The sequence below is a fragment of the Pelecanus crispus genome, chromosome 5, assembly GCF_030463565.1.
Source record: "Pelecanus crispus isolate bPelCri1 chromosome 5, bPelCri1.pri, whole genome shotgun sequence".
In the NCBI taxonomy this organism is placed as follows: Eukaryota; Metazoa; Chordata; class Aves; order Pelecaniformes; family Pelecanidae; genus Pelecanus; species Pelecanus crispus.
Window position 1 is genome coordinate 22,917,630 of NC_134647.1, and position 23,974 is coordinate 22,941,603.

At 38.1% G+C, this 23,974-nt stretch overlaps 1 protein-coding gene across 1 annotated transcript in view; it reads right to left on the reverse strand.

Annotated features, from left to right (window-relative positions):
- Positions 1-23,974, reverse strand: part of LRP2 (LDL receptor related protein 2) — a 132,620-nt gene that overhangs the window by 16,076 nt on the left and 92,570 nt on the right. The window contains exons 49-67 of the mRNA XM_075710087.1: positions 23,542-23,837; positions 22,508-23,024; positions 20,386-20,538; positions 19,736-19,906; positions 18,249-18,472; positions 17,667-17,844; positions 16,549-16,745; positions 14,713-14,958; positions 13,647-13,775; positions 12,813-12,932; positions 12,141-12,257; positions 11,173-11,289; positions 9,630-9,767; positions 8,617-8,739; positions 7,546-7,674; positions 5,330-5,461; positions 4,207-4,338; positions 1,926-2,069; positions 959-1,124 (exon numbers count right to left, since the gene is read on the reverse strand). Of these exons, the coding sequence (XP_075566202.1) occupies positions 959-1,124; positions 1,926-2,069; positions 4,207-4,338; positions 5,330-5,461; positions 7,546-7,674; positions 8,617-8,739; positions 9,630-9,767; positions 11,173-11,289; positions 12,141-12,257; positions 12,813-12,932; positions 13,647-13,775; positions 14,713-14,958; positions 16,549-16,745; positions 17,667-17,844; positions 18,249-18,472; positions 19,736-19,906; positions 20,386-20,538; positions 22,508-23,024; positions 23,542-23,837 (3,429 nt within the window). The remainder of the gene's footprint in view (positions 1-958; positions 1,125-1,925; positions 2,070-4,206; positions 4,339-5,329; positions 5,462-7,545; positions 7,675-8,616; positions 8,740-9,629; positions 9,768-11,172; positions 11,290-12,140; positions 12,258-12,812; positions 12,933-13,646; positions 13,776-14,712; positions 14,959-16,548; positions 16,746-17,666; positions 17,845-18,248; positions 18,473-19,735; positions 19,907-20,385; positions 20,539-22,507; positions 23,025-23,541; positions 23,838-23,974) is intronic.

The window sequence follows — 23,974 nt, forward strand, 5'->3', positions numbered from 1 at the left end:
TAGTTTTCAGCTTTCCAGAAATGTCATGCTTTACTATGATCTTAACATCCTCCCTCTTCTCCCTATTGACTGCATTACCAGGAACATCCAAAATTTGTCAACAGCGTTCAGAAGATTGACTCATTGACTCATCTCTATAACCTCTGTCCATTCAGCTTCAAACAGAATCCTACATTTCATAGTCTATCTACAAACATCAGGATCCTCTCAACATTATACCAAATGAACTAAGCTATGCCTGTCCACCACATCCTTTAACAGTTACATTGCAAATAAGAAATGACACCATCGACATCAAACTCCCAAAAGTCATGCCCAACTTTCTCCCAGCTCCCCTCCAAGGGAGGGAAAATAAGCAGCGATCTCATGATTTCTAGGATTAAATTAAAAAATTGCCATATTTTAGCCTAAAAAAAAAAAATCCACCACCAACAAAAAGGAGAAAAACAACTCTGCGACATAATCAAAAACGTAACCATTTTCTGAGAAAACACGTATATTCATCAGACTTCAGAGCTGCTTCTGCTTTGGGATTAGCTCATATAGCACAAGGCTGGGGAGAAAGGAGCAAAGAAAAGACAAATTCCATTATGGATTGGGGAGGTCTGCTTCCAACAGCAGAGAAAGCTTGTTCCCCGGAGCTTACCTGAGTCCTTGAAGAAAAATCCATCTGATATGAATGCCAGTGTATTATCACTTTACTGATGCACAACTGATCTGCCAGTTGTGGAGTAATGCAAGCTTCCTCAGAGGATGTGTGGTGCAGTAAGCAACATGCATTTGACCTATTAACCTGCTGTCTGGGCAAACAGAACTTACTATATTCTTCTGAACTACCTTGAGACTGGATATCTTCAGAGACAGTTCATAAGGAAGAAAAAAGTGGATTGTGCACTGCCTGATCAGACCCTTGACACATTCAATGTACAGTATTTTTCTAGCTTTTGAGTGCACTTACCTTCCAACCCAGTCAACAGCTAACCCATCAGGATTAACTATGTATTTGAGATTCAAGTCAACTTCCTTCGTAGGATTGTTCCTACTGCTGTCAAATGTGGGCAGATAAGCACGTTTGATGGCTCCAAATTCAGAACCCTGTCCCAGAATGCTGAAGTACACAATACCTTCAAAAAAAGATGACAAAGATAATTTTTAATGTCTAATTATTCCATATTTTTTGAAAATTCTAATCTTTCTGAGGCCTTTATGTGAAGATACCAAACCCATTTATTTATGAGTAACACGAAGTCATCTGTTCAATTAAATTACATTGTGCTAGTGTGTAAATTTTTAAGCTATTCATCATAGGTAAGATACACATCTAAAACAATCTTGATCTAGATTGTCAAGAAATATGTATCACATTTTTCAAGAATAGAGGATCTTAGCTCTGAAGCCTTTGCAAATGATTTTGAGAGTAATTTAGACTCTCATGACCCTAATGAGCAAGTACAACCCAGGACAGTGACCCTGTGAAAAAGGCAAAAGCAGGGAAGCCGATAAAGAAGAAAAGATATAAGCTAACATAGGGATCTATTGGCCATTCCTACTTAGTATAAGGATTAGTTCTTGCAAGATTTGAGCCAGGTTTGGGGACTGGCAGAGGCAGAATAAAAGGAAGGGGTTCATTTATAGCAATCCTCTACTACTGCATAATTCTAAAGAGCCACAGTTCCACAGCTGAACTCACACCAAAACAAAAGGAAAAGCACAACAAAACCTAGCTAAACTGAATTAAAGCATTAAAAGGAACAACACTGATGCTGAAGAATGAGTAGAGGGGAGGGACGCATTCAACCAAGACCTGGCCAGTTAATCTAATTTGATTTTTATTTCCAGTGTAAATTAAATAGCTACGCTGCAGAAATGCGTCTTTTTAAACCAACCATTGCATGGTTGAGTATTAATGTTCTACACATACTCACTCAGGCCTATTCCTTCAGGGTCCCAATCATAATCCAGAGCTTGGATACGATCCTGGTTATCAATATAGTCAGAGTACTGTTCTGATGAGATATTGTATCTTCGAATCCGCACGTTATCTGGCAGCAGTAACAATGGAGGATTACCTGGGAAACAATCATGAATTTTACTTTCATGTATCCATTTTAGAAGAGAGAGATGAAAGTCACTCCTAGTCAAAACTAAAGTGGGGTTTTCACAATTTCTGTCTGCATAAGAAGCAGAAGGAACACAGGGCCACTTCCAAAGCTTCAGAGCTATTCTAACTTCTTGGCTTTGCAAAATTCATTAAAAACTCTGGAAATGCTTACTGCTGAGGACAGTATTATCCTTTTCACCAGACTTTGTGCAGTAGTAATCATTAAGGGATAATTCCTTAAAAATTCTTAAACATTACAGTGTTGGCATATCACCACCTCACATCTCAAAAATAGAATGCCACTATACACTATGCAGTTCAGCTCCCCCCCTCAAAGTACAGGAAACAATTTTGAAAGTACAAATAAATTGCCGGTACCTTGAGCCACAACCTGTCTGAGTTCTTCTACCTGGAAGTCTTTAAAACCTAATGTCTCCATATTCAGATGAATGTTCTCCTACCCACAGCTTAATTTGGGGTTAGCCTAAATACTCTAATAACTTGACTATAGGGAGTATCAGTCCCATCTGGCTGATTTTGCTGGTGAGAAAATGTAATTGTTCAGCCCTTTTGCTAAGGACAAAGTCCATTTGGGAGTCATGGACTTAAATCCTAGGCCTTCTTCCAGAAAAGTTCTCCTACAATAATCACATCTTCACAGAGCCAATGAGAAATGACAAAGCATTCAGCTGGGAAAGGAAAATCTCATTTACCAGTGCCTTTTCCAACTAACAATGCTCAATTTCCTATGAAGTGTTAATTTGAACATAATCCCTTTCCCTCTAAGTCACACCCAACTATGGGAGAAGGCAAGTGACTATTTTCTAATGAACATACGGTTCAGTGTAGAAATTGACAGCATTTCCAATACACATGCTATTACAGGAAAAAGGAAATCTAATATTCTATGTGTTTTCTGAAAATGCCTACTGATCAGGCCTGCAGCAGACACAGGCAAAGGAAGCCCTCATGAGTGCTGTGAGCTTGTACTACAAAGAGTGGCAGAGTTCTGGGCATACACAGAAGTAGAACTATAGGCACAACAGACTTCATGATGTTATCAGCTACAATCATGTTATCTTCTATCACTTAGCCTTGAAAACTTTGGGTGTCTAGATGCTTCCTGAATAAAGCCTATGAAGAAGGGCTTCAAAGAACTAGATTTCCAACACAGGCACATAAAGAGGCAGCCAGGCAGAAACTGAGGTGCAAATGCCCTTTTGTATTTCCAGTCTCATGCTCAACAGTAAGTATCTGCTGAATTAGGCCCCTGGACTGGAAACCTGGAGACCTGGTTTTCTTGTATCATTTCTCATATTACAAGTAAATTTTAGGTTTCAAAACCTCCAGCAGCACACAGTTCTGGTCACAGGCATTCTGTTCGGAGGATTTTACTATGCGACTAGACACACCACATTTCTATCATCTATCTCTTAAAGCTGTTAAAGTGTAAGTACTTTTCTAAATACAGTATTGTTTCTGTCTTTTTTGTAATACTGCTGCATTGTCACTTTATTCTATTTTCTTCAGCTCTTTATTATTACTATTCTATTGCTATTGTTTTCTGAATCAACTCTCAACCTGTCTCAACCTGTCACACACTGTAGTCACTGCACTGAGGTATGGTAAAAAGCTAATGACTGTCATTAAACATTGGCCAAAGTCCTTCTGTTTGTGTGCATCAGTCCACGAACAATGAATGGCAATCTGTCATCAAACTGCCTTTGATTTGTACCACTTTAACGCAACTTTCTTCTGATGCATTCTTTTGTTGAGAAAATTTGAACTTCAGGAATAGGCAACATTAATTTCCTTCTGACGACAGCCACAGGATAAGCAGTTTTTTGTTTGCAGAAAATTTCAGGAGAAAGGAAGGCAGGCATTCAAATCAAGGTACTATTTTTAATGTTTACAGTTGCAAGCAGAGATGAGCACTTCTATTCCTGATTATGGAATGGGTGGAATACACAGATAATATTATGCTACAGAATAAATTTTGGTTTTCATTATCTCCTTCCTAAAAAAGAGAGGATTATATTCATTAAGTTGCTATACTCCACTTGCTTTTTAAAGGCAGCAATCAATCTTGCTATCTGTTAACATACCATTAGCTGCACACTGTTTCCCTTGTTGATCACCCACAGACCTGAAGCCATCTGCACAGAAACATTCATAACTTCCTTTGGAATTCTTGCAGTCCTGGGTGCATGTTCCAAAGATCTCACACTCATTGATATCTAGACATAAGTAGAGAAAAGACACCTAGAGCTTAATCTCCTTCTTCCACATGCTGGTCACCTTTACTCCATGAAGTAGTAGGTTTGTCCCTTCCCCGCATACTCTAAAAGATCAGTGACCTAGCAAGTGATCTTTAACATCAGCATCTAACAGAATTCCTCATCACTCATCTACTGTTTAACATGTCTTAACTACAGATTGCTAATAACTTCGTTGCTCCTGCTTATCAGATTGCTTTTCAGAGAGACATTTTTGATCATGTATTTTTGTGTTAAATCACCAAGGAAAGACAAAAGATGAGGCATGACTACAATGAGATGCAAGAGCAAAGCCTTCTTGAAATGCTGAAGCAAAGATACCTACTCCTCAGAAACAGTATCAGCAGGAAGGAAAGGGAGGAGTGGTCTTGGATCATGTTTAATAAAACTACACAAATTGTCTGCAAGAGCTGGGAGCAACACACAGAAGTGTGCTCATCAAAACATACAGAAATGGTAACTGTGAAGGTACTATATTGCAGGACCATTAACAATGGCCTGTGGGTAGACTCCTCACCATATTTTGTATGCATATAATCAGGGCAAAAATATGGCACAATAGACCTTTACTGTAGGTTTGTTCTGGAGCAGAACAGAAGGAGAGTATAACCTTCAGTAAGTTTTCTTTCAATAAGGGAAAAAAAAAAAACCAAACAGAAGATTTCTGTTCCTCGGATTGCAAAGATATGACAAAACCTATATACAGTGAAGCAAAACCATATACCTACACCCACCAAAAGCTTAAAACAAGTCTGAACTGTGGAGCCAGTTCTTTGTTGAATGAGGCCTGCACATTTGAAAACATGATTCAGCAGCAAAACTTTTTAGGAAGCATCTGCTAAATGTATAAAAATCCTGTTAGAATGTAAAAATGGGTAGTCACATTAGAATGATGAAGTGACAGGTCACTGAATACTTATCAGTGAGAAGATGTTTAGAAGATTGAAAATACCATCACAGGAGTTTCGGTTAGTTTCACTGGCCTTGTACCCCGGCCTACAGGAACAGATAAAGCCTCCTTCATTCAGGTTGGTACAGTTATGTTCACAGATATTTTCTGCACAAGTTCGCTGTGTTCCAGGATCTGGGGGGTGGGGGGAAAAAAAAAATACAATTATAACCAAAATATAAAGTGATAAGGGGAGGAAGGTATCATAATTTTGATCATTATTATAATTGAAAATCATTTTCAAGTAGATGATGTTACTTTTCTTTCCTTTTTTTCTAACTGAAACTCAAATTAATGTGAACCTCTATTTTCTAACGCATAACTAACTAGAAGAGGGTGGTAAACTCTGGTCAAGACAGCTGTCAACTACGAAGTTTAACCTCTAGAAGTAAGTGAACACGGTCAGGATAACAGCCATAACCATCCACGCTCACCTTCCTTAAGGGAATTCTACATTACCACCAACCTACAGCAGCTGCAGAAACTATTTAAGAGACTTGACTCTAACCCCTACCTTTGCCAACCTATCTCTTTCTTACCCAGTCCTTTCTTACCAGCTAAAAAAAAAATGCTCTCAAGTTGCTATCATGCATAACGCAGGCCCTACATTACATCTGGAAATTAGAGAGAAGCTGACAGCTTGTTCACACCGTACCTAATGTAAAGCCTACTGAAGTCAATACAGGTATTGCACAGAATGCACTGCCCTTTAAGACATGACTATAATGGAAAAGGCAAGTCAGGGATAATAGATATTCTGTAACAGTTAATGAAAATTATACTCAAAGTACATACAGAATTCTATTGATTCTGACATACTCTACATATACAGAAAGTACTTTCAAACTCATATCTGTTGTATAAGTAGAAAAGAGAAACAATATAAGTTTACTGACAGAGCATGAGAAAAAGATAGAGATGTATGGCAAAGATTACATTAAGCTGATTATCTCCTTTATACATACACATCCCAGTGCTGATTAAATTAAGTTTAAACAGCTCAATTTCATATACATATAGAAGCATAAATTCACTGTATACACACACATACATAAATATTCTATTTTCTCTATAACACAGGTTTTTGATGTTGGGAAGGCTAGAAATGTTACCATTTGATCTGCATTTACATCTATCCCCAAACAGTAGAGCGCTGACTGCCAGAAGGTGTCTGTTTTGCACTGTTTCATATCCTTTTTATACTTTTATATTTTCATCAAGTCATTGCATTAGGTTATATTACCTAAAGACCATTGGGATGGTATGTGAAACAGAGAAACCAGCTGCTTCAAAATGGACTGCACTATAGGCTTCTGAGTTATTTGTGTTTTGCAAGCATGATTCTATGCTGGATTGTAAATCACCAGTGCATCATTTGGCACACTTTCACTTGAAGGCATCAAAGCCTGACAAATTGAAATTGCAAGTACATGCTCATATTATCACTCTGCAGCTGTCTATATATTGATATAAAAAGTTAGGAATTACATTTTTTTCCCCAGATTCCATAAGAATACCTTCTCTTGCCTCAAAGTTCAAGTCAAAGCTTTTGCATCTAAATGGATGCTAGTAAATTTATAATTCTAGATAATAAAAGTTGTGCAGAGGATCTGAGAGGGCCCAAGGACTGGCTGTCCTTATAGAATTCTGTGGTCATGTCTGTAAAGAGGAAAATAGAAGCATCTCAATAGACTTTTGTTTTTAACAGGGCTAGAGCAACTTATACCAGTTCAGAGTCTGCCCATGAATAATTTCATAGGTTGGCCTATTGCAATTATGAGTGAAATACCTGGATGTTCTTGCCTCCATAATGCAAGCCATTTCAAAACAAGATCAAAAACAAGATCAAACCCTTTTTTGTGATGCATAAATACTCTTAAGCCTAAAAAGAACTGTTCAGAGTGCTGAATTTCATAGAATCATAGAATCATTTAGGTTGGAAAAGACCTTTAAGATCACTGAGTCCTACCATAAACCTAACACTGCCAAGTCCCACTAAACCATGTCCCTAAGTGCCACATCTACACATCTTTTAAATACCCCAAAAGAAGGAGAACAGAAGATATTGTCATGGCTAATTGTATAATCCTAGCACAAGCTAATTAAAAATCAATACTTCTTAGTATGCTATTCAAGACGACACATGTATTGTTACCAGTTTCAGGATTGTTTATTTCAATAGCATTGTAATTTTGTATTCTATAGATATTATTACTTACTGCAGCCCATTTCATCAAAATGGTCTCCACAGTCATCATAATTGTCACAGACATAATGTAGAGGAATGCAATTTCCATTACTGCACTTGAATTCCTCAGTTGTACAAGGTCTTGGGGTTGGTTCACTACCTACAGTCGAGAACAGAAACACTCCTCTGTCGCAGTTTCAGCTGTGCAGTACCAACAGACAGCACTATTCCACATTGCTAATGAGAAACCTGATGCAATCTGGTAAAATGACAACTAGAGTGACTTTGGAAGTCTATAGTAAAGCTAAAACTATAACCAGGGCCTCCTGACTTATAGTCACATCCCCATGAACTGAAAGAAGCCCCTCCATTTTATGAAGACAGAAGGTAAATTCTTCTTAATAGTTTATTGAACTTCCTTTTTAATAGTGCAAATCTATTAATATGCTTTAACGATATACTTCATACATCTACTGCAGACTTCAAGAGATTATTGAGATACTAGTAAATTATTGAAAATATTGTCCAATAAAGCCAGAAAATAATACCACTAAGCAACCAAAAATATGATTAAACTTGACAATATAAAAATCAACATAGTCAGTGAGAACTATGTAAGATATCTGAGGGCAAAAACCTATATAATACTAACAAACCTTCTGCAGGATTTGGGCCTTAATATCAATACTGTTACTATGTGCATAACAGTGCCACAAATTCAGAAGTACCTGTTTCTCTATTTTAAAAGTCCCAGCTATCCATTCCATCCTTATTTTATGGCACAGCCAAACTCTTTCTTCTCCCTTATTTTAAGAGGAGTTCATAATAAGTTGACACAATTTAGCTGCTGCTCATAATAAAATACAACATGATTTTGAAAATCATGCTCTGTACTTTTCAGACAAATGTTTGCTCATTTTTGCTACTTGTATGGAGAGCTGTGAATACATAGTACGAACAATCATAGTTCAAATTATTTCATACTGAGCTCTAGTTTTCATAATTTATGTTTAATCTTGACATTTATATAGTCCTTTGGTATTATTAAACATTAAGCACATCACAATTACTGAATTTACTGCTCAATTTTGTGTAAACATACAGTGTTCCTCTTTCTCATCACTTCCATCTCCGCAGTCATCCTCCTGGTTGCACAGCTCATGACTATATATACAGCGATTGTTTTCACATCGGAAACGGAATGGAGATTCACAATCAATATCCACTGAAACCATAGAGATCAAGTCAGTCACACTTTGATACTTCATGCCATTGAGTCACAAATTATCCCAATCGGTTTTATGTGGTAACATTTATATGTTTACTGTATTTTAAAAGGTGTGGAGGCATTCAGACCCAAAAGAATACTTTCTCCACATTTTGGTGATTGTATATTAGGACATCACACATTTTTTGTCAGAAAACAGTACATCATCTTTAGCCAAAGTCATATCCTATGACTACATATAACACTGAGGTTTCTAGATTTGTTTATGAAGTAAACTGATTGAAAATCCAACATGCTATTTAAGTGGCTATAGAGTACATAACTGACAAAAATTGTTTAAGTAGCACCTCCAATACCTCATTTTTAGAGCTAAAGTCAGGACTCTTCAACCATATTTACTAAGATGTCCCAACTACACTGGTAGCTTTAAAAGCTCAGCACCTTTGAGAATATACATTATCTGAATTAATCTTTAATTGCAAACTGATGCTCTTATTTCAGATAATCAACTTGAAAATGTGAAATAGTGTCCTTATCTCTCTGATATGTTTCTCACCACTTTTATAACCACATATACAAACATCTGCAAAGCACTGAGAAACATACTGTAGGAAGATCATAGAATCATAGAATGCTTTAGGTTGGAAGGGACCTTGAGAGATCATCGAGCCCAACCCCCCTGCAGTAAGCAGGGATTGAACCTGTGAACTTGGCGTGAAGTGAACTTGCATATGAAGCAAAATTCTCAGCACTCATCCTGAAGTTAGTCTGACAGAGTCTCCAGTGAAAACAAAATATTTAAAATTTATCTTCTAATTGTTCTCTCTACTGTAATTAGAGATTTTTATTATGCATATTGTTCATTTTAATATATTTTTCTTTCTTACAGCAAAGGTGAAGTTCTTCATCAGAGTCATCTCCACAGTCATTATCACCATCACATTTCCAGTATGGCTGGATACAGACATGGTTTTTACATTCAAACAGCATGGGTGGACAGTATGTACCATTAGGATACCGTGTTGCTGAAGAAAAGAAAATTATTACAATATTTTCATTTACAATTAAAATTTTAGGTTTTCCTGAAAAATATTCAGCCTGACCCTATATTGTTTTTTTCAATACCCTTCTCTCCATAGTAGGAGATATACTATGAGGCACTGCAAAGATCTACAGCAACAACAGACTGCAAGGACTGAGGACTTCTTGGTAGCTATAACATAATTCATTAAGGTTTGAATGAATAGTGAAACAACGTAGGTTACTCCGAAAAGCTTTTGAAAATAAACTGTCATTAATTTAACAAATGCTACTTGAATTTGTTACTGACAAATCTAGTTCAGTAATAAAGGTAAATAATGTCACTGGCACCAAATGTGAATGACTGAAGAAGTACCTAAGATATCCAATTCCAAAAGGACTCACGTTGGTATAGTAAAAAAAATTCCTAGATGCTGTAAAAGCTGTGAAAAAAACTGAACTAGAGCAAAGAGAAACCAAAAATATGACTCTTTCGACCTACATAAATAAACCATACCCTTGCCCTTTCAATGGCTTCTCACATGCTTTTTCCTCCCTTTAAGAACAGCTGAACATTGTGTGTCAAACCAAAGGTTCTGAAAGATTAACTGTTGCAATGTACACTCCAGGATGTGGTTACCATCAGAAAAGTGAGGGTCCTGCCATGCAGATGCCCCTTCTTACTTAAAGCACAGATGTTAGAATTAGGTGCACAGGAAGATTTACAGAACTGCCCTAATACCAACACGAAGAGAATGGAATTCTCCCAAGCACCGAAGCCTAAAATCATTTGAACATGTAAGTCAGCACCAACGCTTCAGTATCACCTAAAAAGCCAATGTCAGTCAGCATAGGTACAGCAGAGTTGGTATTTTCATTCCGACTGGGAACAATACTTTCTGGGTAAACAGCTGTAGCTCCATACAAGCTACAGTATACAGACATTTTTTCACACTAGATCAATATACAGAAGGAAGACAGAAAGAGAAAAGTATTCTACTTCCTTGGCTTCACTGGTACTTTAGGAAACTATATACACCTTTGAGCATTAAAAAACCCAATCCCATTACAGAACCTTATTAGAATATGGTACAACTGAAACAGTGGATCTTGGAGCATCTGTGGAATAATCAAAAATTTGAATTCGATCATATGTGTGTCTTCTGCTGGACCTTGTCAACACATTAATTTCCTAGCATTAGGAATGTGTTTACAACCAGTGTAAGAGATGGCAACCCATTATTAAAAAGCTGATTGAAAACATTATACTTATCCTGAACTTTTACTGATAACACCAAGTGTTGCAGAATTCTGTACCTCTAAGGAGTCATCTCACTTAAAGAGAGAGAAAAGTGCAAGTCTTTCTGGAAGTGAGCTCAATGAGCACCAATTGCAAAGCTTGAAACTCACGACAAGTTGCTTCATCGGAGAAATCAACGCAGTCTGCATTTCCATCGCATCTGAAGCGCTCTGCAACACAGTGTCCACTATCACACTGGAAATAACCTGGGTGGCAGGTCCTCAGCTCTGAAAAGATTCAGAAGTAACTGTTGAAATGTCGTCTTGTTCAAATCTAGATAATGTGTTTACTTTTTGAGAACAACATCCTAAAAAAGACTGCAAAATCCCAGACCATTAAAACTGTGGTATCCTCTACTTTTGGTGGAATGACTAAGGTGGTCTGCTCAACATTACTCCATTAAAGATGCTTCCCATAAAAGATAGTGTCGTGGTTTAGCCCCAGCCAGCAACTAAGCACCACGCAGCCGCTCGCTCACTCCCCCTGCTCCGGTGGGATGGGGGAGAGAATCGGAGGAGTAAGAGTGAGAAACACTCCTGGGTTGAGATAAGAACAGTTTAATAATTAAAATAAAGTAAAATAGTAATGATAATAGTAACAATAAAATAATAATAATATACAAAGGAAGTGATGCACAATGCAATTGCTCACCACCCGCCAACCGATACCCAGACAGTCCCCGAGCAGCAATCGCTGCTCCCCAGCCAACGCCCCCCTCCACCACCCCCCCCGCCATTTTATATACTGGGCATGACATCATATGGTATGGAATAGCCCTCTTGCCAGTTTGGATCAACTATTCTGGCTGTGCCCCCTCCCAGTTTCTGGTGCACCTGGCAGAGCATGGGAAGCTGAAAAGTCCTTGACTAGCATAAGCAGTACTTAGCAACAACTAAAACATCGGTGTGTTATCAACATTCTTCTCATTCTAAATCCAAAACACAGCACTATGCCAGCTACTAGGAAGAAAATTAACTCTATCCCAGCTGAAACCAGGACAGATAGTTTTGCAGAATAATTTATCACATTAGAAACAGAAGTGTGAACATGTAAGAGGTAGCAACCAGACAATACACACCACAGTCACGTTCATCTGAATTGTCTTCACAGTCATCGTCGTGATCACAGATCCACCGGGAAGGAATGCAGCGCAAATTGTCACAACGGAATTCGCTTTCTGTGCATTCACGAGGACCTTCATTTAAGATGAATGTACAAATATGAAAAGTTACCCAGATGTAGATTTAAACATCCACACCTGTCTCATTAAACAAGACAAAAGTAATATGGGCAGATAATGTGGTATAATCCTTAAAACTAAATGATGTTAAAACAGCATTCCCCCCAATACTCTTTAATTATGTTAAACTTTCTATGTCCCTCTTGACATAGAAAAAAAGAAATTCATTGTGGATTTTTTTTCATCACAGAATTATACAGGAATTTTTATTCCAAATAAAAAAAAAAAATCCACTTTCATTGTTTAAGGAACTATATAATACTACATTTACACACAGGGCAGAATTCAAATGTCACTTCTTAGTGGAAAACAGGAATTTGTGTTATTGTGATGACTAGATTTATCAGTGTTTTTATGTATCCAAAATGCTTCCTTGTGACATCACTGTGGTATTTCAGAAAAAAAAAAAGACAGGCTATAGAGTAAAACAACAGAATGGTTGCAGTTGAGAGCTGTCTGCCCCATTCTCATAAGAAATAGAAGGATAATGACAGTCAAAAAAGAACTCACTGCAGTTGTGCTCATCAGAGTTATCTCCACAGTCATTATCTCCATCACACTTCCAGCGCAGTGGGATACATCGATGATTGTCACAACGGAAATCTCCAAAAGGACTGCAAGTCATCTCCTCTGCAGTGTACACAGTTTGCCAGTGAAACAGCACACATTAGCATAGTATTTGGATAAGATGTAATGCACAGAAGATAAAGGAAGTAGACAGAGATGTTCGTGCCACAGACTGGGCCAAATAATAGAGAAGTGATTAAGAAATAGCTGAAATAACTATATAGAACTGAGATACAAACACAAAGAGATAAAATTAGTAACGTCAAATGAGAGCATCTTGACCTCATGGTGTGTTACACTTTCAAGTCTTTTCTGGCTCTTATATAGTGATCCAATTCCCTCTAAGCTTTGTGTATAAGTGTATGAGAGGTTTCAATGCAAATGTGAGAGTTTGGGAAAGCATCATCATACTTCCCATGCCAGTGGTTTCACCAGCACAGGAGGTAAGTTAAGTAAATGTAGAAAACACTGACAGTTTTAATTGTCTAAAATAGTTCAGCTCAAGTAAAAGTATTTCCTGTTTCATTTGATGACATACTGGGCAAAATAATAAAACCCTGATCTTCAGAGCTCATACACACATAACCTGCACAATGAATTGCTGCACATAGAATTTTTCCTGAAGACAAATAACTACCAGGGTAATGAATTGATATCAAACAAAATATGCCCAGGTACATTATTACTGAAGACTTTCAGAAAGTCAAGGAGTTTGTAAATTGGAGAAATATTTTAGGTGCAAAGTTATGTTGAAATGACCTTCTTCTCCAAACATACCACAGCCTTGTTCATCACTGTTGTCTCTGCAGTCATCATTCCCATTGCACACTGCCCACAACGGTATGCAACGGTAGTTGGTTCTACAGCTGAATTGTGTGTGATTGTCACACCGATAGGCAGGGCCCACTGAAAGAGGCAGTTGTCAAAGTTAGTTTTGTTACTTAGCCATTAAACTGTCTTCCTTGCTAAACTGCCTTTCAAAATCTGTTATGATTTATAGTCAATTATTTCTACTAAAAAGAGGTATCTGCTAACTTCAGTGTAAAAGAGAAAGCGTTAAATGTATCCGATTTTACTGTTTTCCAGTCTATGCTGCTTGTATTCTGCATATGCTACAAACCTATGACAGGTTCAAACGACATTGAGTGTGCTTTTCCCTGAAGTATTTAGAGCTGGTAACAGTGGTAATAGAAGCCCCAAACCTGGAAGCCAGAGGAGGCAGCTTGTCCTCAGATGGCAAAACTTGGTCACAAGTTCTTCCAGATGGCCAGTGACTCAAAGAGGCATGCTGGAGCACATAGGACAATCCTGCTGTTAAACGTAGGCTAGACTGTGCTCTGTGTTTGTTCTCCTTGTAAGCTTTTGTTTCCAAATCATGTGCCTATCATCATGAGAAACTTTAGCTTCAAGAAATGACACTTTACTTTGTTTTTTGTAAAAAGTATGGCATATGTCATGCTCCAAAGTGGAATAAGGTTAAAATTAGTGAACTGGCATTCACTGCTTCCACATAGCCAAAGGATCAGCATAACATCCTTCTTAAAAAGTGTTGTTAGGGGCCAAGCAAAGGATGCCGTTAGCATCAAGCAAGTCAGAGTGAGATGCTGCCAGTTCTTGATAGTCTGGCCAGCATAAATAAGCTTTTTCCCCTTCAAGAATAAGAAAGTGGTAAATTATCATATAGTCTCTATGTTTTCTAACACTCTTTAGTACATGATTGCAATTAGCTTGCAGGAAATATTCCTTTCCAATAAATTTTCAACCTCAGGAAACCTAAGTAATGCAGTCTGCTCTGCTTTTGGGGCACTATAATGTAGGCAGCTTACTACAGCTATGTGCTTACTGCATTCGTGGAATGGCTCATCAGAGTTATCACCACAATCATCATCCACATCACACTTCCAGGACTGTGGGATGCAGTGGCCATTGTCACATTTAAATTGGCCTGGGGGACAGGTTCTACTGGCACAGTAAGTACTATCTTCATCCGAGTTGTCACCGCAGTCATCCTCTCTATCACACTGCCAGGCTTCTGGGATACATCGTTTATTGGCACACTGCCACTGATGAGTTTCACACTGGTGATTAGCTGAAAGAATACAAATTAGCTGTTAGGATACTGAAACTTACAGGCATGGTCTACTGCCATCACGTCAATTGAGCGATATCATGTCTACACCAAAAGTTAAGAAGAAAGCCAGTAAAAATTTAGAACATCATGTTTACTTGCCCAGTTAAGGTACAGATTTCTAATGTCACATGGCACATTTCCCACAGGCATCTTCAGATAAGCTCACTAAGGCTCTACATTTTTCTAGAAGCAAGACAGGTACTATCATCTAATGCAGAGGGGAGTAAACCCAGCATTCAAACATGATTGAGGCAGGAGGTCCCAGTCCCTTTGCAGAGGAGCTCTGGCCAGGCTACTAACTTAGATGTTCATTGCCTGATGAGCCTGTTCCTCTGACTATGAATGAACATATCAGAAAACTTAGCAGAAGACCATGCTAATAACAGCCCCACAACCTATAAATGTACAGCCTCTATCTCCAAAGGGCAAAGCACTGGAAGCTGATGTCAGCAGTGCTGGCAAACTCGGGGAGCTCTGAAGGTCTATGAAAATAGGAGTCACCACTGACCTCTGCTTCCACAGTTTGTATGTCTTACTGGACACCACCCTACTACTTTTTCACGTGTACTGTCAAACTGCTCAAGAGGAAGCAGTACATTATGATTTACATACATTTTCTAGACTAAAGGATTCTATTCCCATGCACGAGATGATGAGCAGAAGGAATTATACAGACCTCAAGTGACTTTTTTTGTACCCGGTACATTAAAACTGGTGACACATTATGCAGTTGCCACATTTCTACTTATTCAATATTCCCCTGTGCCACACTTAAGAGCTTAGCTATTTGAAACTCAGGTAAAATTGACATTTTATTTAATTCTGTCATTGTTAGAAACACTTTGCTAATGGAAGGCAATGAAACTATCAATTATACAGCCACGCTGCTTTCCCCCACACACCTCCCGTTTATGTTACTAAGCTTGCAACTGCCAGAACTACATTATTTACAAAAAGAGAACTAAGGATGTGCTTTTTTAAATCAGACAAACATGTGGAATAAGACAGGTTTTTAAGGAAATAACAGTATTCCACAAGCATAATTAGACTATATTTCTAAAATACTGCCATCACAAACAGCTCTCCAAAACAAATCTTCCCACATGCACTAGATTTTGTGTGATGCAGAAGGTGAAATTATTTTGTCCCATCACGCAAAGGTCTAGAAAACAGGGCAAATTAGCATACGTGGTAGGCTGACTTGGGCATTAGGAAGCCTTAGATTCCTCATACTCACACTGCTTTACTTGGAACAAAACAAAGTGGGTCCTGCTTCTAGCATTTTATACCTCAGATTGTTATTTAGACCAGTGCAAATCTGCCTCAAAGGTATAGAAAATGTTTATGTTTTGATATAGTACATTTTTGCTCTCCTTTACCCTGGGTTTGGACTGAGGCGAATTGCTCTAGCAGGTGCAAGACCAGAAAAGACTGCATCTGTCTACCTCACCTTTTCGTCTGTAAAAAAGGGATAATGATTCTGAAATTTACATATTGTTTACACGTTTTGTATTGGCAAAACACTTAAATGTATTAGTTGTAACATACCACAGAGTACAGGATCTTCATCTGATCTGTCATAGCAATCTGGCTGGGTATTGCACAAGAAATGTGGACTTGTGCAGTTCCCATCATTACACTGGAACTGACCAACAGGGCAGTATCGGTGTGGACAGGTAGGGGGCTCATCAGAGCCATCTCGGCAGTCCCTCTGTCCATCACACTTCCACCAGATAGGAATACACCTACAAAGAGAAAACAGAGTTTTCTTTGTTGAGGATATGTCTCTACAGATATACAACCACCCTTTTACAGCACAAAAGACAGTCTTGTCTCAGCATTAGTTCTTGAAACTTCCAAGACATCTTGAATTTCATGTCTTCTATTTCATATGGCAAATGCTAACAAAATATGCCAGAATACTGTCATCAGAAACAGATGATACTGGTGGGCCTCTAGAAGGAAGTTCACAGCAAATTAATAAGGATTTAATTTTTATGTGTATTTGTGGTAACCATCTCTGATGCTTTTTAAATCAATCTTCAACTGGATTTTTAATGAGGTAACATTTTAATAACTCACCTGAACTTTAGCACAAGAATTTCACTAGGGATTATCATTGTAACACTGCTTCAAAAGGTCACCCAATAAGCACACCTGCCTCACAGGCTCCAGAGTCATACAATATCAGCACAGTAGCCCTTATATCACCATTCCTCTCCCTCCACTGCTGTTGTCTCAGAAAAAGGGTTGAAAATGTGCCCCCACATCAGCTAAATGGCTTTCCTGGGCCACTAGCAGACCACATATATTCAGCAGAAACACATACATTGCAAAAGACGAACAAAGAATAAGAGAAGGTTGCAGGTTTGTGAATTCAACTGGAAATGGTTTCTGAATTACATGTTTCTAACAAGCCAAACTTTGCTACATTAGCAATGTCATGTAACAGGAAAAAAGGGAAAAAAATACTATTTAAACAATGAGTCCAGAAGTATTTGTCCAAAATGGAAGCCTGTCTGGTCCTGGCTTTGTCTTTGCAAACACAACACAAACTCATAATGAGAGCAGAAGCAATCCTTAATTTCACGCCCTTTTGAAGAGACTAAACTGTAAAATACATCCTTAAAAAGCCATTGAGAAAAAGACAGTGAGCAGTGACTTACCTCTCAGTGTCTGCACAGAGAAACTGGGTGCTAGAGCACATTGGAAGGCAGTGGGCTGTATTGCCGAACTCTACTATCACGAAGTTATCGGGACATTCACAGGAATAAGCCTGACCACCAGCTTTTATTAGACAAAGATGGGAACAACCACCATTGTTCGTGCCACAAGGATTATTAACTGGTAAAACAGAAGAATAAATATTACCATACTTTGCAAATCCCAGGACACAAAGGTCTCAATCTACAACAGACTCCTCTAATACTGTATTGAAAGCTTAAATGTAATAAGTTGAAAAACAAAACCTAGATAAATAGGGACTTAGTGAGAGAAAAATGTATGATTTCATAGACAGGAAATATATGCTATCAAGCCATGATGTTTTAGAAACTAATTTAAAATTATGCATTTCCAGCCACTGCTATTCAAAGAAAAGGCCATTTATAAATGTAGAGGCCTACATTTACTCTGTGCATTTTATTCCCCTCAGTAAAGGCAAAAGCTGAGTGCACTCAGGACCCTTTACAATTAGTCTCTGGGTAACAGCTGATCCTGTAAATGCAAATCTAATTTTGTTTTCTCACCAAATGGCTGTCTGTATGGATGGTAAACATGGATGTCAAATGGCCTGTGTGTGGTGTTGACAAGAACAGTCCTGTCTGATCCGTCATATTTGTTTCCCTTCTCAACAGTTCTTGTGTTCCAGTCAGTCCAATATATCGTGTCTTCAAAAATTGTTATTGCAAATGGATGAGGTAAAGTCCCATCATATACTGTGTGACGATGATGTCCATCCAGGTCAGAGTACCTACACAAAGAAAAATATGTGCATAACGTTCAGATAAATGCTAAAACATCTTCACATCTTTATTATGTATGCTTATGGTACTTCATTATTGGTGACAAGGATAATGCAATGTGGAACTGCAGTTTCTTTAGTCCCTAATGATAGAGCACTGGCCTCAGTGAATTCATTTTAAGATATACAGGAGAGTAAACCAGCTTATTTTAGGCAAATAAATGGAATAGAGGAACATCCACCGAAATGTAAAGTCTTCCCACAGAAACATATCAGCTAGTCCAATGAAATTTTGCACATTTACTGGCTTACAGCAAGTTGGTTTTGTCACATGGGAGACTAGCAGTCTGCATGATCCAGGCAAGCTAATAATAGAACATTTAAGACAATAATAGGCCTCCTATATTCCTAAATTTTACATGTCTTTCTGATTTAGAGCCTCCTCTGATGAGTATCTTTAATAAGATTTTACATTTTTACTATCACCTTGCTATAGGGGGAAATTATGAAATACAAGAGAGAGAGAAACATACATATAATTAATATACATTTTAAAAAAGACATTTTAAGACTTCAGCATAGAAAACGCTGCCAGAATTATGAACATAAAGAAGAACAAAAGTAAATATAAAACTAAATGTAAATATGAATACAAACATAAATACTAATATAAATAACAAAGGACTGTTTTTAAAGTATTTTGATGCCTTGACAAGAACCAGAATGCTAGTTATTCATTTTTACTGATATTTAAGTGGAAATTTTCTAACACTAGAAGCAATTAATACATTTTTCTTGATTAAGAAAAAAAACCCATATGCTAACAGGAAATTCCATGTCATACCTATGGACAAACATTCAGACATCTTCTAATGATTTGTCTACTATTTTATTAGCACATAACTTGTTTAGTTACAGCTCAACTCAATAGGCAGAAACAAGAGAATCAGAAAAAATAGTGATTTTACACTCAGCTTTGCTTTGGTTCAGGTTCAGGTACATCTAGAGAAGATGCATATTTGAACACAGACTGTGGATCTTTTCACTATAATTTTTGGACCACTTCCAGTGGGACCTAGGATGCAAATACAGGAACTAGGCTACTGTGTCATCTAGCGATTCGTATTGCCTACTACTCCAGACTTTCTAGCTCTGGTTTCCTATAGAATAAGTGGGTAGAAATACATACGATGCTTACAGCATCTATGAATGCTACCACTGCAATCTGACATGCGCAATTATTCAGTTTTTTATTCTCTTCTGCATACGTACTCAATGTAATTTAGATGGGCATCTGCCCAGTAGAGCTTGTCATTGGTGTAATCTATGGTGAGTCCATTGGGCCACTCTAACTTAGTAGAGATTATCACCGTCTTCTCCTTGCCATCCATGCCTGCTCGCCCAATATAGGCTCGATCTGCCCAGTCCGTCCAGTAAATCTGTCTGTTCAAATAAATACTTATAGTTAGGATCGTAGTAAAAATATGCTGAAGTAAATATTAGAAGCTACACCTCAAATATAGTATTTCCTGCAACAGAACTAAGGCAGAGATTGAGGAAGATAAGAAAAAGGTTAATATATTTGTTACTTTAATTGCTACAGCAGAAAATTGTGTGATCACAACTGTCTTTAAAGAATGCAACTGGCAGCCCCACTGTCTATCAAACCACACACACTTCTATCAACCTTTTTAGCCTTGCAATCAAAACTTCCTTGTCCATGGGGAACCAAATTCCACTTTCAATGATATCTGACGGCCCTGCATATATATATATCTACAAAAGGCAAGCTACTATTTTTCCTAAGCTGCAACTAATGCCATGCAAATCTAAGTGCAGGCAGCCAAAATTTATTTCAGATTTTCAGAGACAGTGCAAGACTATTTGCAAAAGAAAGGAAAAGCACTCTTGAAATGTCATACCCATATTTTGGATGAACAACAATTGCTCTGGGGTACTGAAAGCAGAAAGTGTTGTTGGCATCCACACACCGATCCACCAGTTTTTTCCGGAATCTTCCATCAAGTTCAGAGACATAGAGACAATCTTTGTAGGCATCCACCCAGTACAATTTTCTGAAATGTTTTAGAGTTAATTTATTTACTCTTATTTACTTTTTTTGGTTTAATTTGCTTCACAGCATCTTAAATTTCACAGTGTTTTTTCTCCTAGAAGCAGTATATCCACTGCAAAGGAAGAATACACATACTGTACTGACATCTCTTCTACATCATGCTCCAGACTGCCCTTTTCACTCCTGCTGTTCCTGCATCCACAGTCATTGGTGCCAAATTCAAACTTGGCCAAATTCAAAGTTGCCCAGTTGAGTAATAATATGCCATTTGCCTGTAAATTCCTAACCCCACCTTGTCTTCCCTTCTTCTCCTACCAACAATGACCAGCAAAGAGGAGTAGGAAAACACACATGCAGTGCAATGGACTGTGACCAGGGCTGTAAAGTATTGGAGAGAATCGCCATCTGTTCCATGCTGCTACCTCTGCTCTCATCAAGCAGGTAGAACAGTTGCCAGGTTCTCCTTTGAAAATTCCTAAGCAGTTTGATGGCCAAATTTAAACTTCACCTAGAATTTTCTAACACTTCTATTACTGCCTAGGAATTATACACAGCTGTAATCAAAGAAATCATGCAAGCTGAAGTGATGATTTTTAAAAAGCCTGCAACAAAACAAAGCATTTAATTTAATTAGAACTACAGCAGGGTATTTTGAAATTGTCTGCACAGCTGGTCAGCTCCAGCATCCCCAGGGTCATTCCAGAAATAGCCTGACAGATAAAGTCTCTCTCTACACCACCCTGAGCTGTACCATTCCCACCAGGGAGGAGAAGGTAGTCTTCCCCAACCCGCACCTCATGGCATCCTCCAGTCCTCTCCCTGTACTGAAAGTGAGCAGAAAACCTCCCCTACCATTGTATCATCCTTCAGCCTTTCTGAAACACCTGAACAAAAACTGACTGAAGACATAACTAATGCTAGCTGAAATCATTCAGCAACTATATTAGTAATGGAGCACTAGGACCACTTCAGCTAAAATTAGGCTTTTCCTTCCTTGCCTCTCCATGAATCATAAAGCATTTGGGACTGCTGGCAACATTAATTATCGTTGGGTTTAGAGACAAAGTAGTTTAAAAATAAAAACTATTATGTTGACATATTCATACAAACACTCTCATATAAGTTCCAAATGTGACTTTTTGAACCATTGTCATTATTTTGCAGTCTGATCCATGTTATTCAAACTTTTCATACTGATAGTACTGTACTCAAAGCAAAACCTGATGAAACACAGCCAAGAACACTGTCAGAGAGGGTACCACATAAGGACAGATTTTCTGTGGGAGTAAATCAGACTACTTTTTGACACACATCAGGCAATTAAAAAATGACCATAATGCAAAGTGCTTTCAATTACCTCACCCTTACACTGCCCTCCTTACAGCAAATGATGTGGATCATGTTGTTTGAGTGTCAGTTAAAGGTCCAGTTTTCAAGAGCAAAAGAAACATGGTCTTCGCATTGGTACGGGAGCTAAATTTCATTAATGTTTATTACTACTTACTTCACTGGAATCTAGTTACCTGTTGCAACATATTGTTTATGCGTAGAGTGAAGCCTGCATCCCAACCCCAACAATTGCTAGCAAAGGAATAAAGAGCGTAAGCTCAGAATCCGTACCCCACAGCCACATATAACATCCCACCTGCCTGCTTGCCTAGTCTGTTCATTAATGGTTTCCTAACAAGTTTTTCCCAAGGGTCATACACACTACTTTATTATTGATGAGAGTGCAACTCTGATATAACCTCAGTATACTAGATATGAGAGCAATTAAAGAAAAGTGTTATGTAATGTATTAGATGCTAATAAACAATTCCAGAGCAGTTGTATAAGACTGCATGCACAATCCAAAACGATTTCAGCACTCATTGGGAATTTCATATGAAGTGGGAGAAAAACTTTAAGATAAACTCCCTCACACATAATCTCCTTAGTAGCCCAGAAAGACAGAAAATATATTTTCTTACCTGCCAACCCAGTCAACAGCGATACCTTCCCCGTTGGGCACATCATCACTTATCACTGCCTCCTTATTTGTTCCATTTAGGAACATTCGTTCAATGACCTTCCTCCCCACATCAATCCAGTACAACCTCTTTTCCACCCTGTCAAAGTCCAGTGCCACCACATTTCTCAGTCCTTGCAAAATGAGAGAGTAAGACTGGCCATCTGCTGTGAGATTTCTCAGATAGTAACGGTTGCTAAAAATAAGGTATGGGGAGATATTACTATTTTGCCGGCAACTTTTTCCGTCAGGCTCCCGGATATAGCCTGGGGCACACTTACAGATGTAGGAGCCAGCTGTGTTCTCACAAATCTGGCTACATACTGAAGGAGTTTCATTGCACTCATCAATATCATCACAAGTCCGTTTATCAGACATAAGTTTGTATCCGGGATGACAAGAACAGTAGAAACTTGTCTGTGTGTCTGTACAGTCATGATCACATCCACTGATTGAAGGGTCACTGCATTCATTTATACCTGGGGAAGGAAAGGAGTCCTATTCAAGGAACGGTCTAGCAGAGAAAATAGTGCAGTCACTTTCCAATGTACTCTCGCTGTCTCTCTCTCCTTGCTGCCCCCTGAAAACGCTGAATATGAATCTGGGCTGCTGTAATAAAGGAGCAAGGAAAAGACTCTAATCTAATATAAAATAATTCTAGCACCTTTGAGGTCTGTCACCAAATACACTGAGTGCAAAATATACAGTTACAAATGGTGTATTTTGGAAATGTAAGCGCAATACGTAACAATGTATAAACTAAATATAGTTAGCTAATTTCATTAGCTAATTTTCACGGTTTGTTAAAACAGTATATAATAAGTATGAGTTAATTAAACCAAAAAATTAGATCTATACATTTCTTATAATCCTGAGAGACAACCGTGGAATAGATATGATTGTAATTTAGCAATTGTCTTAAGAGTTCTTTTTTTTTTTTAAAGCTGCCCAAGCGTTTTAAAGTCAATAAGACAGTACAAATAAATCTACACATACCACATCCTTTTTCATCACTATTATCTAAGCAATCATCTAGCTGATTGCAGACTTTAACCATTTCGATGCAGTTTCCATTGTCACATTTAAAATGATGGGGAGAGCAGGTTGCTTCTGGTGTGCTACAGAGATGTTCCAGCTCATCAGATTCATCACCACAGTCATTATCCCCATCACAGATGTAAGCCTTGGAAATGCAGCGCCCATTCTGACAAGTAAACTGGTGCTGTTGACACGGTTCATAGATGCATCCCCTTTCATCACTGCTGTCACCACAGTCATTCCGCCTGTCACATCTGAAGAAGAATGAACACTTGTCAAATATAAGAAGGCAGTCACTATCTCTAGGGGAGAGTCATAGATATACTCTCCTGATTTCCAAAGGTCAGATATTATTGGCACCAATGGAAGAGACTTTCAGAAATCAGGGTCA